The sequence below is a fragment of the Molothrus ater genome, chromosome 8, assembly GCF_012460135.2.
Source record: "Molothrus ater isolate BHLD 08-10-18 breed brown headed cowbird chromosome 8, BPBGC_Mater_1.1, whole genome shotgun sequence".
NCBI lineage: Eukaryota > Metazoa > Chordata > Aves > Passeriformes > Icteridae > Molothrus > Molothrus ater.
In genome coordinates, this window is record NC_050485.2 from 23058025 (window position 1) to 23073690 (window position 15666).

Consider the following 15666-nt stretch of genomic DNA (forward strand, 5'->3'; position numbering starts at 1 on the left):
CTCTGCAAACAGCAGTGGCATCACCCTTTCTCAGCCCAGGCTGCCGTCTTCCAGCCTTTCACCTCTCTGCAGTGACAGAAGATTCAGGGATAACACATGTAAAGGAGAGTAGATGTGGACACCACGGCTGCAACCCAGGAATCTCGTCCCACAAAAGCCAGACCAGGAATGCAATCCTGGACCAAAGATGTTGTCTGGCCAGCAACAATTCTGCACAGGCAAGAGAACACAAGTTACCGCCTTAAAATTGCAAACGTGGGCGGAGAAGGAGGCTTGAGTGTTGTATATGAATGACTTTATTTAAGTATGCTGGGCACCACCAGGCAACATGGTTTGGACAGTGTGCAAGGGAACAGTCAGGCAGACTAAACAAATGCTAGATTGGAGACAGCACCATCCTGCCCAGTCACTGCAGGTTACAAAATGGAGCACTGCTGCTGCAAGGCCAGCGGAGGGGCTGGGGGGATGGAGAGCACTGCCTGGGGCACACAGTAATGGAACGGAGGGGAATTTGCTGGAATTCCCCCGTGTGCTGCAGCAAATCAGCAAGAACACAACCAGTTTCCCAGCAGAAGGCTGAGCATTGATGGCTCTTTTCTGACAGGTTCTTGCTTAAAAAACAGTCTGCTCCGATGGGGCGAGGGGAACAAGCAGCCTAGCCTCAGCTGGAAGAGACCACCCTACCCACCTGCCTACAGCCTCTCCAAACCCAGGGGTGAGCCCTAAGAATGTGGTTCCTGCAGTGGCAACTGGCTGCTGCTTACATTTGTCTCAGCTGGGGCAGTGCACTGGCCTTTCCCTCACCTCTGTGGCAATCCTCCAGCTCTTACCCATCTCTGCACCTGAGAGTGACCCAAGGGTGATGTGTGGCAAAGAACAGAAAAGAGAGAAACAGGGAGGAACTGCCACCAAGTCCAGCTCCATTGCTACTGCCATGTTCTGCAGAAAACTAATGGGGAAAAAAGAGAGCACCGAATAATGCACAAGTAAAACTGGAACAGTGGCATGCCCCAACACAAGCAGGTCTGCAGGCTGCCCAGGGCTGTTAGAGCAGTACAAGCAAAGCAGCCAGCAGGTGAGCAGAAAGGCACTGCAGTGCAGCAGAACACAGCCAGCAGGACAACTTCCTGCTCACACACGTGCCACCCACACCGGCCTCCCAGCGCTTTGCTCCTCTCCCCTGGTGCATTCCCAGTGACCAGCGAGTCCCAGCGGAGCAGGGACAGGGGTGGTGCAGGGCTGGCCTTTCCGCTAAGCGTGGGTGCTGTGCGCAGTGCGAACATTGAGCAGCGGGCAGCTGGGCAACAGGTGCTCAAAGAAGACCCAAAGCGTAATTCCCAGGTGCTGTGGTCAGTATTTGAGATATCCTCAGACATTTCAATAAATAAAACAATTCTTACATTACAATGCACCTTCCCAATTATTATTTTGCCCCAGAATGGATAAAGTACACAAGAGTTATGCCTGGCTGTGAATACATGCTCCCTTTGGCCTGACATGGCAGGAAGGAGGGAAACAGCCTCGACTCTTACAAAGAACATGAGAAGTCAGCACTGTAAATCTTGGCAGGTTGAGGGGGAACACACAAGTGCCTTCACGCCCATTCCGGGGTACTTGCTTCCAGAGGAGAAAAGGTATTTAAAACAAGGTACGAGAGAATAACCGTCTAGTACAATGATAGCTGATTAGATTTGCTTTGTTCTACTCCATGCAATACAAACTAAGTCCTATCGCCAACTTCTCCAGCTGTGGTGCAGACCCCACATCAGGCTAAGAAGTTACACAGTCATACACACACTCACACACCAAAACAGTGGGGGCAAATGGACTTAACTGTTGAGAATGTGCTTTCTCTTAATAAAAAATATATTAAAAACAACTTCAAAAACTTACTGATGGTGAAGACACTGCTGAAGAAGGAAGTAGCTATGGGGCTTCAGCTATGTGTTTCCAGACAATCCAGGCATTGCGGTCAGGCTGACTAAAGCCTGCACGAGCAGTCTGCAGTGGTTGGCTCCCTTCTGGCTTGCCAGGCAGTTTCTATAAGCTGTTCCCTTTGTTTTTGCTTATTTGTTTTACAATGACAGATGTGACTGTGATACAGAAAATAAGGGACTGAAATGAGAAAGGAATGGGCCATTCTGGAGAAATGTAGATTGGTATTTTCTCCTTTCCATAAAAAAAAACCAAACCAAAACAAAAAAGTTAGTAGTACTAATACAACCCTCCTGCTGCTGTCGTCTTTGCTCAGTGACATCGGGGCATGCTGGCGCACACACACACACACAGGCAGCTCTCAGACACTCGGACTCAGAAAAGCGAGTTTAAGTGAGTCTTCGGAGGAGACTGAGGACAGGTCCCAGGGCTAGAAGGTTTTTCGGTGGATGGCACGAGCTCCATCTTCTTCATATTCCTTTTTCGAAACCCACATTTTCTTAAAGGTGTCCAGAGAGGCCAGGATAGAGCCACTACAGAGAGACAGGCATGTTACGGGTTAAAGGAAAATGCTGGGGGCACTCTCACAGTATCTCTGCAGAGATGGGCTGTTTCTATCATGATGCTTCCCCATGACAGTAAGGTGCCTAGGCTCAGTTACACATGACAGACACATTCTCTGGACAGTCACTCCCTCTCCTACTATCCTCAAATGTGCCAGTGCTACAGAGCCTGGCACCACTTGCCCCCTCCCACATGACCTGGTGACTGCTGCTTCATGAACACACCAAGCATTGCCCAGCTGAGCAACACAACCCCCCTGACACACAGCACCAGCTGGGATAACAACATGAGAGCTACTGGGCTGTGCCTCTCCAGCCCAATCCCACAGCAAAATGTGTTGCTGTACAGCACATACATACCCAATCCACGTGGAATACAATCTCTCCTGAGGAGCCGATATCTGGAAGAAAGAGAGAATCAGTCTGTACCTCCCCAAGCTCCAGTCTGCTCCTCCTAGCACACTGCCCACACTTCACTCCAGCTAGCACCTGACACAGATGTGACCTCTCCCAAGAGAAAGACACCTGGCAGTCCCCCCAAAACAGCCACTCTTGTCCAGAATCCTGGACAGGGGTCATGTCAGAGGAGCCAGCTTCTCAGTGATGAAACCTAACTGATTTTCATCACAACAGCAAATGCTGTTGGGCATGTGAGTGTCTCAGGAAAGGCATTTCTGATTTGAAGTAAATGGCAGCTGCAGTCTGAGCGAGGTTCTTTCAAGGTCACAGACCAATACACTTGGTAAGTGACAAACACAAAAGAGATGGCTCTTACCCTTATTTTGACATCCTTCGGAGCCAGTTTCTTCACTTCGCTCAACAGCCTGTCACCAAAGCCTACACAAGACAGAAAACATGTAGTGTGAGCACCTCAGCAAAATCCCAAGTCCCATCCACTAACAATGTGGACATGGCCTGTGCAGTCCTATACAAATACCCCATTCCACATCTTACACTAAGTCCAGTCTGGGGAGGCACAGAACACAGACAATGACATAACAGGACTTTGTCTCACTGAAAGCTCAAACACTGGCACAATGGGCTCTATTCCTCAGCAGCAACCTGAGTCAAGCAAACAAGGGTTTTAGCTAGGACCTCCTCCTTCCCTAGGCATTCCTCCTGTGTCCAGCCCATTTGTACAGGGGGTTGAATGGGAAGACTGGATCTGTTTGGAGATGTCAACCACTGGATAACAGACTGATGGGTTCTGGCAGAGCGTATCTTTAGGTCAGCAAGTACCAACTGAGCCCTGAGGAGATGGGTTGAAACCTTTCTGCACACACATAGCTGACACTCATGCAGGACGAGGACCATTGAACTCTCACATATCAGAGACCTAAAGAAACCTTAGAAGGTGGAAGAGTCCTTTTTGGTATCTAGTCTCAGATATTGTGAGCTACAGCAGCAGGAATAAACACAGCTATTCAGTCCTTCCACAGGCATTGACTGGAGGAAAACAGTAACAGCCCTCCAAGCCCAGAAAGTGATGTACGAGGGCAGGTGTCCTGCATACCCAGCAGGATATGACTAGGACTCAGAAAATTAGGAAGTAAATGCTCTGATAGAGCAGAATTTACACAGCCCTCACCCCAGAGGATAAACTGGGTGATCTGGGTTATCTTCCCAGTTTCACATGAGAAAGAAGCAAGAGATCAGGTATGTCACAGCACACTGAAAGAGGAGAGGCAGGAACCTTTGAAAAGTGTGGAGCCTCCAGACAGCACAATGTTGGAAAACAGCGTTCGCCTCAGATCCATGTCTGACTTCTGAATGGCAAAAACGAGCACTTCGTGAAGTCCTTCACATTCCTCCCCTATCAGGTCCGGCCGGAACAGGAGCTCTGGGGCTCGGAAGCGGGCAGGGCCAATCTGCAAGAGCAGAAGTTAGGACACAGGGAAGAGAACAGTGTGGCTTTCTTCACTACCTACAGATGGGCCTGTCTTTCTTAGGTGAAGCTTCAGAGTAATGAAACTTCCTGGACATTGATGCTGCATCACTAGATCCCAAGTGAATGCCAGTCTGGACTACAACCCCTACAAAGGGCACCATTTCCAATTTGCACATGAAAGAGATGAAGAAACTTGTTCAGCCCCATACAGCAGGTCTGGTATAAAGGGAGCAAATCCAGCCCTGGTAGTGGAGGTAAAACCTGTATTTCCTCTCTTTCGACCATTCTATAGTGGGCTGAGTCTTCTAAGGAGTATTCCTAACTCCTCAAGTCAACTGTTAATGCACAGGAGACAATTCTAGGCAGGACAAAAGGCACTGTATATAAAACCACTGATGGATTTAGTGAGCTGACACCTACTCACACTCCATACCTAATCTGCATAAAGTTTATTAGGTCAGAGTCTGCTCTCAAACAGCTCAGAGTCCCCATTGTTACACTGCATCCTTACTCAGGACTTCTAGAAGTTGTGAGGTTTCTAGTAAAGTTTTCTTTCCTTAAAGATTCTAGTGCCCAGTCAACAGCCTAGGATGAGTTATGGTCTTTTAAAATTACCCCCTCCCACCTAACACCGCATGAAATTTCCCATTACTGTGGAGCTTTTCTGGAAAACCTGTGCCTCACATGAGGAATTCTCCAAGAGTGGTTCTTACAAACCTCAATAGTGCTTCCATCTGGCAGGTAGTACTGAGCCTTCTCAGTCTCCAGAGTCTCATCCTTCTGGGGGTTTATTGACAGGTAGCAGGCACGCTGGAGAGGAAACAGAGTCAAGGAGAGGGAGATGAGATGGGTAAACCCAAATACCTCTGATAAAATGTTTTTCTCACTAATAATCAAAATCCATGTATCCCTTTGGGAAGACTGATTTCAACAGTATTATGTGCTGGAGAAAAGACCTTAAAGGTTCACAACAGGCAAACTACATTGCAATATCCCACTTGTGATCCCTAGTTGCCATGGATTTAACTCCATGAAGGGAAACAAACACTACTGAAAGCCATCATCAGACCCTGAAAAACTGCAGCACAGGTAAATGCAAAACTAATTCTGAACCACCAGCCCATCTTCACATCCATGTTAACAGCCTCTCAAAAGTGATTAATGTGATTTTGACTATAACTCTCTCAGAATACGGGACAGCTGAGGTTGCAAATGACCTCTTGCAAATGATCTTGTCCACGCAGGGTTCCCTAAAGCAGGCTGTCCAGGACCACGTCCAGGTGATATTACCGAAGATGGAGACTCCACAACCCTCTAGACAAACTGTGCCAGCACTTGGTCACCCTCGCGCTAAAGAAAGTTTATGTTCAGACAGAACCTCCTGTGCTTCAGTTTGTGTATCTTGTCCTGTCACTGGACGTCACTGAAATGAGTCTGGCTCTGTTTTCTCTGCACCCTCCCGTCAGACATTTATATACATCAATGAGACTCTCCCCAAACATTTCTTGTGGCTCAACAGTCCAAGCTCTCCCTGCCTTTCCACATGTTAGAGTCCTTTAATCATCTTAGTTGCCCTGGACTCCCTCCACCAATGGATTTAGGTGCAGAGCTAGGTAGGCTGAAACTTCCCACCAGATTTCACAAGCCACAACTTCCCTAGAGAAGAAATCCCCTCTTGGACAAACACAGAAACAAGGCAGGGCATCACCTCCTTGATGGTCTTGACAATCTCAAACTCAGAGGTTGTGTGGAAGTCATAGCCTTCCTTCCGGAGATAGAGGCGCAGGAAGCGGGAGACATCCCGGCCAGCGATGTCAATCCGCATGATGGAGTGAGGCATGGCAAAGCCTTCATAGATGGGAACTGCGTGGGTGACGCCATCCCCAGAGTCCAGCACCACTCCCGTGGTCCTGCCGGTCGCGTAGCTACCAAAGGGACAAAGGCTCAAGTCAGAACAAGCAACTCAAAGCGAGCTCAGGAAAGCAGCACATCCACACTCAACTCAGGAAGCAAAGATTTCACATAAAACAGGACCTAAAAACCCCTCAAAACACAAGCTCTGTTTGCAGTTCAGCAAATTTCCTGTAAACTCTTTATTACACAAATTGAGTTTCAGTTCTTGCATGAAAAGGGGGAGACATCAGTGAGGTCTCCCACAGTTTTGTAGAATGGATTTCATAGCAACATTCCGCGAACACAAATCAAAGACAAAAGACACTTACAGGCTAAGCACAGCTTGCATGGAGATGAATAGTGCTGGCACATTGAAGGTCTCAAAAAACACCTCAGCAGCACGCTCTCTGTTCTTGCGCGGGTTTAGGGGTGCTTCTGTCAGCAGCACAGGATGCTGGGAAAGAGAAGAAGGAGCTGTGCTGCAGTAACCAGGAGGCAGTAGGGGTATGTTCCTAAATGTTTCTGCTTATTTTTTCATTTTAGGAACCACTGGTGCAAGAGGGCAGGTACAAAGGAGTAATTTCAGCTGAGCTGTATTAGATTGAATAATCTCTATTAGATTGGAATACCAGCAGGGTTCTGGTCTAGTTATAAAGAAGTGTTAGGAAATGTACTCTGTGAGTAACTCTGACCCATGAAGGACAAGTAGGATGACTCTCAGTGACAAAAAATCAGCCAGATTAGCCAAAATACACACCCTAAGAAAGGGTGAAGGCATATGGTCTTTTAGCACAGGCAGACAGAAATATTCCTACTCCACAACTTAGATTGCTCTCAGACATTTAATAAGTTTTGGTCTGATCCTTCCAGACCACAGGACTGTGGTTTTCTCCTTCCTCACTTCAACTCATATCACTGCAGAGTGGATATGCCTGATGTGCAGGCAGAACAGGAAAAGTCAGAAACACTTGGCCAAGAGTAGAATCATTAGAGAGAGTGTGAATAGCAAATGTGAAAGGCAGATTTTCAGTTAGGCCAGACCATCAGATCTGGAGAAGAATTCTGCTTGGACACTTCTTGTGCAGTATCTCTTGAGAGGTGAAAAACCCTAATTTAGCAACAGACACACATTCAGAAAGAAGGCCAAAGGAAAAGTCCCAAATCTTTCCAAGTTCCAATGCTCCTGGTATTACACACGCATTGAATGACGCCTGTGCCTTTACATAACGTGGTCTCTCACCTCTTCTGAGAAAGTCTGGAGCTGGTCTTTAGAATACACGTACTGCCAGATGCGCTCCATGTCATTCCAGTCCTTCACTATGCCATGCTCCATCGGGTATCGGATCGCAAGAAGACCTCTGTGCTCCTGAGCAAACAGGAAGAACAAGAGAGCATCAGAGCTTTCAACAATCACACTTCTGAGCACTGTGACTTACTGTCAGACTCACCTACATTTTTGATTCCACTAAAAGATAACTTATCTATAGCATACAGGGCAAAACCTGAACATTCATCACAAACATCTCTCCCAGAGAAGCCAAGACTAGACAAGGCCTTTTCACACCAAGTAGGAATGTCTACATCTGACATTTGCAGAGCATATTCCATCAAAACACTTTTAAAGTCAACACATAGACACCTATCATACGGTATCTTTGTACTACCAGATCAGCCATGACATAAAAAACCATAATAGGATGTTACTGGGGAATGCAGTTTGAAGGCTCACAAGAAATGTGACTACACAACTGACTACATGCTGATAGAAGCAGGACTGTGGAGAGAAGCTTCCTGCCCACGGCAGGGAGATATACAGCAATTGAGTAGAGTCCATTTCTAAAGTTCCCAGTCAAAGTATGTAACAATGTAGAGCTAAAAGTAGCCTAAAAAGAAAAGAGAGATATTGAAGACTTTGGGAACTAGGTCTGTGTCAGCAGATTGGCACAAGAATTTAATTAAGCTTTACACTCCACTGTGGACACATATGCAAGTGACTATCTATTCTACTCTTCGGACCTACACGATACCAAAGAACCACAGCCCAGCTGCCACATCCCCCCCTTACAGCAGCACACTGAGATATATGGACAAGTGCAGTGTGCAGGTGTTCTTACCTCTGCCTTTGGACCAATGAAAATGTCCCCTTCTAAAGCACCAGCCATAACACGAACGTGCTTTGGTCTGCCCACACTAGAACAGAGACAACAGAGTAAATGCTTCTACAAAGAGCTCAGATGCACCTAAGGATTGCATACTTTGTGTTTCTCTCTGTCCTAACCAGAACTTTCTCAGTGGGTGAGTTTGGGGGTGTCACCAGGTGCAGACAGACCCAGGTTTGCTCTGAGCTAATCTCAGAAATCAGAGGTGAAGGGGACTGATTGTAGACAGTTCTGAACTGGCTGGACATAAACCAGCTGAGTCTGGCCATATTTTCACTGCTTATTCAGGACTCACCTGTTCAACAGTGCCTGGGATGAACATGGCTAGACTGAACAATTGTCTGAGTTGTTGGATCCACATGTGCTGCCTGACCTCAGGCAGACTTCTCAGCTTAAACATTTGTGTCCCATACCCCACTATCCCATATAGAAAATATGCTCAGAACACAAAACTACTCACTAAAACCCCACCACACTGAAAATAAAAGCCAGTGACTATTCAGAGTTCCTGTTCCAGCAGCCTTCATCCTGGCAAAACTCTTAGAAAACTCACAAAAAAGTCTGGCAGGAATCAAGACATCATACCACACACTGAAAAAATACAGAGGTCTTCACATTTCTTATGCCAAATTTTACTTTTTCCAGGTCCTTTTCCTCATGTGTGCAGATTAAAGGATCCTACAGCTTTGGTTGTGTGTTGAGCCTGACAAAGTGATGTCATCTTTTATGATGTGTGTGTATGTCTCCAAAAATCTCAAAATATCTAACAGCGGAGCTCTCATCTCCCTGATGCTTCTCTGCAGCAGGCAGAAAAGAGTAACTCATTTTTCCATTCATAAAATTGGGCAATTCTTCCCCTCTACATATCAAAGAATTGGTACACAGTACTAAGTTACCAAGAACCAGCAGAATACTTACTAGTTAGGAAAGCAGTATTTTGGTATTTGATCGCCCGCAAAACCTGCTTTAATCACACCCGAGCCCTGTGGAAGCAAGACAAATACGTGAGCTTATCACTCATTCCACCATCTTCACAAGTTTTAGAGGAGCAGCAAAGTACATCAGGACTGCCAGATCCTCTCCTTTCTACTAGGAATAAAGCTCCCAAGGGACTGACTCTCCAGGCTGCTTGGGGATGGGAAGTGCCAGCTTAGCTGTTGTAGAGGGTGACTGGCACCCTCTCTGGCAGTGACACATCTCACAGGGAACAACCATCCCGTGCACCCTGGTACTGCTCTGCACACACCCAAACACCCTGTTATAGATGAGTATTTTTCTAGCCAGGGTTACGTGAGGGGTGCAGGAAGCTAAATTCACACTCCACAGGTGTCTATTGATATTAGATAACCATTGGGGGGAGGAGAACACTCCAGAAAGCCCAGCAAGAACAACTGAACTCTGCCAGCTTCAGGAGGCACTGGAAGAATGAAGGCTACAGGCCTCTCAGAAGGAGATTTGGAAAAGATGGAGGGAGGGCAGATAAAGTCAGAGAAGGAAGTAGCAAAGAATTGTGAGAAACAGACTGGAGAAGAAATAGGGAAAAGATGATCAGATGGTGGATGAACTAGCTGACGCTAAGGAGGCAGAAGTGTGGTCAGAAAAGGCACTGGAAGCCAACCCAGACTGGTTGGGAAAGGACAAAAGTGACGGTTACACTGCAAGGGGAAAAACTGGGGGCAGGAAGCACAGCTGATGGGATAGAGCTTGTTCAGAAGAGTCAAAGAAGAGATGAGAGATGGCAGTCAGGAAGGCACAGATCCAAGAGCCTTCTGCAACATTCAAAGCAGCAAACATAGGGTGGGTAAAACCAGCCACAGCAAGGCCCTGGCAGGGAGTCAGTGCCGGGCATCTGGCCCCACAGCTCTCATTCCCTGTCCGGAAGCATCCTGGAACACCATCATCAACTTGGATCTGTGCTGACTCCTTCCCCTCCTCCATTTCCTCTCCCTGCACAAGGGAATGACATCTTGAAACAATGAGCAGCTTGCAGGAACACCCAAGTTTTGCTAAGGAGAGGATTTTCATAGGATCTCCTCAGATAAGCCGTTTCACGGGTAATCCCAGCCTACCATGGGCACAAGCTCTTCTGCAGAAAGAGGAGCAGTTCTGCTTAGCCCCATGGTGGGAGCAAAGTGTGTGTGAGCTTGCACTGAAAGCTCTGACCTGTGAAGTGCCTGTTCACTCTCAAGGGCTCTGCAGTAGGAATGCTCTGGTATGGAGGCCAAAAATATACTTTGGCTACCCCACCGCAGTTTAAAATGAGTAGCAACACAGCTCCTCCATAGCTTTCCACTTCTCACCACCTCTGCATGGGTCAGCATCACCACTTTTGCTTTGAGGCTGGGGCCAGATGAGTTGCTGAGGGCTCTGACAAGCAAGCTCTGGCTGAAGTGGTTTCCAATGCTGCCTTCCCAGTGCCAGAGGTTACCAGCCAGAGCAGGCTCAGCAGAAAGGAATGTGGGGTGGCCCCAGCCTCTCCCGTTCACAGTCCAGTGCTTTACTGCCAAGCTACTTCCATCAGCAGCTTCATCAGGGATGTCAGGCTCTGCACAGCGTGTGTGCACTCTGCCACCAGAGCTGGGATACTCCTGCCTCTAAACCACCAGAGTCAGATTTGCCAGGACACATCTGTAGGAGAGGAGTGTCAGGAATACTCTGCAAACCAGACACAGCTATTTATAAAGCATATGAAAGGCAGATTGCTTGAATCCTTGTCTCCTGATAAACACCTGCAGCCAGGCTGGCTCCAGGAGCACACCCAAGCTGCCAACTGGGCAGGACTAACTACTTCCTTTCCACACAGGGACTCAGCTCCAGGTGCATCCCAAGGTCTGCACTAACTGATAACAGTGTGACAAAGTAGCAGGTGAAGCGTTAAAAAGACTTTCCTTGACACAGACTATCTTCTGGCTATTCCCTTCAAAGTGAAGCAAGGAACAAACCAAAACCACTATTTTGATTTTTCTAATCATAGCTTATAAACAACTCTCTACCTGGGAAAGAATACCATCCTGTGGCAAGTCTTGCAGAAAAATAATTGAATGAAATGCAGTAACATAATGTAACCAAATTAGAATATTGCACTTAGTGAATATTTTGTTCAGGCTTATGAGTGATCTTGTTGCTAGCACATTCTGCTGTGGAGAACTGGTTTCAGGAGAACAATGATGTTCCTATTTAAACTTAAGAGATTAAAGCTTGCCCAGTGTGTCCTGGTGAGGTTCTTAGCAAGTTATGTATTTTAAGATTTACATACTGAAGTTCAGAGTTAACCAAATGTGTTGGGAGTTCAGAACTCCAACTTGGAGTCAAAGACAAATGACTGCTTTGAATGTGCCGGTGGGATGGGGCTTCAACACAACTGTGCTTCCAAGTGCCTGGGAACAAACCAAGAGCAGCTGTTTGGTATCTCCGCACTACAAAGACCTGACTGCACTTTCTGACCTATTCAATTTTTCTTGAAAATATTTTACTTCTTTGAAGATATGTGCACACTGAGTAAATCTGTTTATTATAGACCAGTTTGAGATTCCTATGCAATGAGAGGAAAATGTTTACATTTTGAAATAACTCTGATTCAGAAGGTTTAAAGACTTATTTTTTCATCTTTGTTTCAAATAAGCAAAACCACATGCATATTCTCTTTTGTTACAAACTCTGATTTATTAAAACTTTTTAAAAAATTGAAAAATTTATATACTTCCACCAGTAACTATCCTGGCTGCGTTTTCATTCCATTTTATCTGGCAGCGGTTTATTTTATTTTTAATCAGAGCAAAAGAATATTAGAAGAAAAACTACATGTAAAATGTAAAAGTCAGGAAAGATAAATTCATTAAAAATTTGGAACTGAACATACCTCATCCCTGAACATACCTCATCTATTAGCTCTGTGGCCAATTGGTTATGGATTCATTCATCTTGGTGCATTTAGGACTCAAATTTAAATGGAAATCACGAATCAATCTTCCATGTAGCACTTTCTATGGAGAGTGCACATTTCATATTGTTGTAAAACTGTTTTATTTGATACAGAATTTATAAGATCAAGAACAAACCAAAGACACAACAGCACTTGCTGATAGCTCAGTTGCATAAAATGCCACCACTTAGACTACAAGGCAAACAAGAAAATTCCAGGTTCCATGGAAGTCAAGAAATTTGCACTGACTTAGGCCACAGCTGGTCTACTGACATGTGCATTATGCTCAGCAGGGCTCCTAGACGTTCAGAGAGAGCTTGCTGGACTGCAGATGGGAATACAACTCTTAAAAATTAGACAATGGAGAGTATAAAGTTGTGCTGAGGTACAGCTCCAACCTCCCACTGTACATTACAAAGCTCTCCTAGTGAAAGCATACAGTTAAGAGCAATGTACTGTAAGAGAAAAAAAATCTCCCTGCTAATTTTTTAGCTACAGAACTTCATGTCCTTTTGGAACACACTGAGATTCTAGAGCAGGGCTGGGACTGGAGGGGTCTGGCTCTCACCAGCTCAGTATCTCACTTCCCCCTTCCCACACACAGGCATGTGAGACAGGATAACATTCAGCCTTCAAAAGGCATCTGCAGCTCTCTGCAGAAAAGCAGTAATGGAACAGCAGTGGGAAGAGTGGTACCTGCTCTGTGCAGCTCCACTTCCCATCCTGCCTGAACTCCAAAGAGCAGCAAAAATGCAGTGTCACCACGAGTCTCCTTGGCCCACAGCCTGCCAGCGTTCCAGGCAGATGCAACAACAACTGCTCCATTCTGCTTCTTGTAGGGAGGGGAAGGGGGGAAGCTCATTTATCGGAGAGGCAAGAACAAGAATTAGCTTTTATAAGACCGGCTGATAAAATTAAAAAAGACACAGAATCAGCTGCTAGCACATGAGCCCTTCTTCAGGTCTGAGGCAGAGGCAGCAATCATTGCACTAAATAACAAAAGGACATGCTGAAATTAAATATAGGCTGCTACTACATTAATAGCTCAACAAAGCGATCCTCACAGTGCCAGAAAACCTAGAGGTAACTTTAATATTTAGCTAATCACTCAATAACGCAGCAGGATCAGTGCTGATACAGGCATTCCCAAAAACAATCAACCTAATGCATTTTTTAACATCTTCAATAAAGAAGATACATGTTTTTCTCAACATAGTCAATTTTACTGCTTATTCTCATTTTCTATTAAATACTTTCCTTCAATGTCTGACTCAAATCCCTCTGCTGTAAGATTCCAGGGAAATAAACAAAGCCAAAACTGTATCAGAGAGCTCATGCTGTAGAGAGGAACTTGGGATCCATAATAAAGAAAAAGTCAGAAGAATAACCACCTTTATCTGAGAAGACCTACAATTATTCACCTTCTGAAGAGTTAAAGCAATAGGTGGAGAAGTGCCAGGCCAGAAAACCCAATTCATATGGCAAAAAAATTCAGGAGAAATTAAGCTTGTGGAAGAAGAATGGAGCACAGTACTGACCCTTCAAAACAACAGAATCTCAACCACTGGCGATAGAGGTCAGAAGGGAGGAGCACGGGTTTGTGACTCAGTACACTGAAGGAGGCTCTGTCCAAGACATGCCCTCCCATTCCTTCCTGGATGGTCCTTCCTCCTGGGAGGGCAGCATGGATGGGGCAAATCAGAACTGGACCCAGAAGTACCTCAAAGAGGCACGGAATCACTGTCATTCATCTCCCGCAGAGCTATTACACACACAGACTGAAGGTCTGCTTTGTGCTAATGAGCAGCATCAGCACACTGGAGCAGCCATCTGCAACACCACACTACGCTGATGCAACCCCGGGCACAGATCCGTCAGCAATGGCATTCCAAGGCACAGGAATCCATGCCTTGGGAACGGCACTGCCTTGTTGTGACCACTGTGCTGGATGCGCTGGAGGAGGGGCAGTACAGAGGTCAAGGCTTCTGTCTGTCTGGGCCTGTGAGGGGTGCCTGGCTGGAGAGCTCCATGTCCTGCATGGGCCCAGGGAAGCGCCAGCACCCCCAGAGCTTGCCGGGGGTGCATCCACGGCCTGCCAGGAGCACACTGGAACCCTGGCGAAGGCCTGCCCTACAGCACGCTGGGAGTGTGGCCATGATCTGGCCTGGCACCCCCATTGTCCCCCCGCACAAAGAGGGGTGGGGCGGGACCGGGAAAGCTCCGCCTGACTGACAGCGGCAGCTGCCAATGAACGCAGGTGTTCTGGCGACGGTCCCGCCCCGCTCCGGCAGGTAGCAGCGGGCTGTCCCGATGACAGACAGCTGTCTCAGCCAATAGGGGCGCGCCGCCCCTCCCAACCAGCGGCAGCTCGGCGGCGGCGGGGGCTGCGCCCCCCAGCGCGGAGCAGCGGCCCCGCTGCGGGTGACTGCCAGTCGCCCCAGCCAATCGCGACTCGCCGACGCGCAGCGGCCCCGCCCCCCGTGGACGCCGTATGGCGCCGTGAGAGGACCGGAGGCGGCGGCCGAGCCGGCCGAGGTGGGGGGGGCGGCGGCGGGTAGGGCGCGGCCGCCCCGATGACAAAGGGACTGCGGGCCCTCCCCGCTCCCGGGACGCGCGGCCGCCCGGACTCACGTTGTCTATCACGACGGGCTGGTTCGCTATCACATCGTAGGACTCCATGGCGAGGACCCGCCGCAGCCGCCCGTGAGGGAGCAACAGCCCAGCCCTCGGCGGCGCATGCGCGGAGCGGCGACGCGGCGCCGCCTGGGTGATGTATTCCTGCCGCCGCGGCGCCTGCCGGGAGCTATAGTCCGGCGCTGCGCAGAGTCAAGCCGGGAGGCGCGCCGGGAGCGGCGCATGCCGGGAGCTGTAGGCCGGCGCCGGCAGCGAGCCATGCTGGGAACTGTAGGCCGGCGTAGGAGCGGGGCGTGCTGGGAGGCGGAGTGCGGAAAAAGGGAATCCTGCGGACACATCCACGGCCCAGAAACCGCTGCGTGTTGCAGTCCAGGAGACAGCTGGGTGCTTCCACCAAAAACGCTGCATCGCAACTGGCTGGTTTATGCTTAAGAGATATCCCCCCGCCTAATTTTTTCTAATAGGAAAGGAGAAAAAGATGATCCCATAAACTTCTGTAGCGGGGATCTATGACTAAGGAAAGCCTATTACTGTCCCATAATTTCATGTGATCATCTTTACGAGCTACTGGTCATAACACATCTGTTCCCTCCATGAAATACCAGTTTCTCTCAATTTTTGAGGCACGAGAGCCACACAAGAGGTGTCAGTATAAAGAATGCACATCATGAA

General features: G+C 47.8%; 1 protein-coding gene across 1 annotated transcript; it reads right to left on the reverse strand.

Moving 5' to 3' along the window:
* Positions 1-278: 278 nt before the first annotated feature.
* ACTR1A (actin related protein 1A) lies at positions 279-15125 on the reverse strand. The gene is made up of 11 exons (XM_036385239.2): positions 14992-15125; positions 9357-9421; positions 8394-8469; positions 7520-7645; positions 6609-6733; positions 6095-6311; positions 5104-5196; positions 4192-4366; positions 3274-3335; positions 2859-2899; positions 279-2468 (listed from the first exon to the last, which is right to left on the reverse strand). The coding sequence occupies exons 1-11, from the start codon at positions 15037-15039 to the stop codon at positions 2366-2368; spliced, it is 1131 nt and encodes a 376-aa protein (XP_036241132.1). The 5' UTR covers positions 15040-15125; the 3' UTR covers positions 279-2365.
* Positions 15126-15666: the final 541 nt, after the last annotated feature.

Coding starts and splice junctions, on each gene's coding strand:
- ACTR1A (XM_036385239.2), bottom strand. CDS start 15,039: ATGGAGTCCTACGATGTGATAGCGAACCAGCCCGTCGTGATAGACAAC. Junction 4,367..5,103: donor CAGATGGAAGCACTATTGAG/GTTTGTAAGAAC, acceptor CTGCTCTTGCAG/ATTGGCCCTGCCCGCTTCCG. Junction 3,336..4,191: donor AGGCTCCACACTTTTCAAAG/GTTCCTGCCTCT, acceptor TGTCTTGTGTAG/GCTTTGGTGACAGGCTGTTG.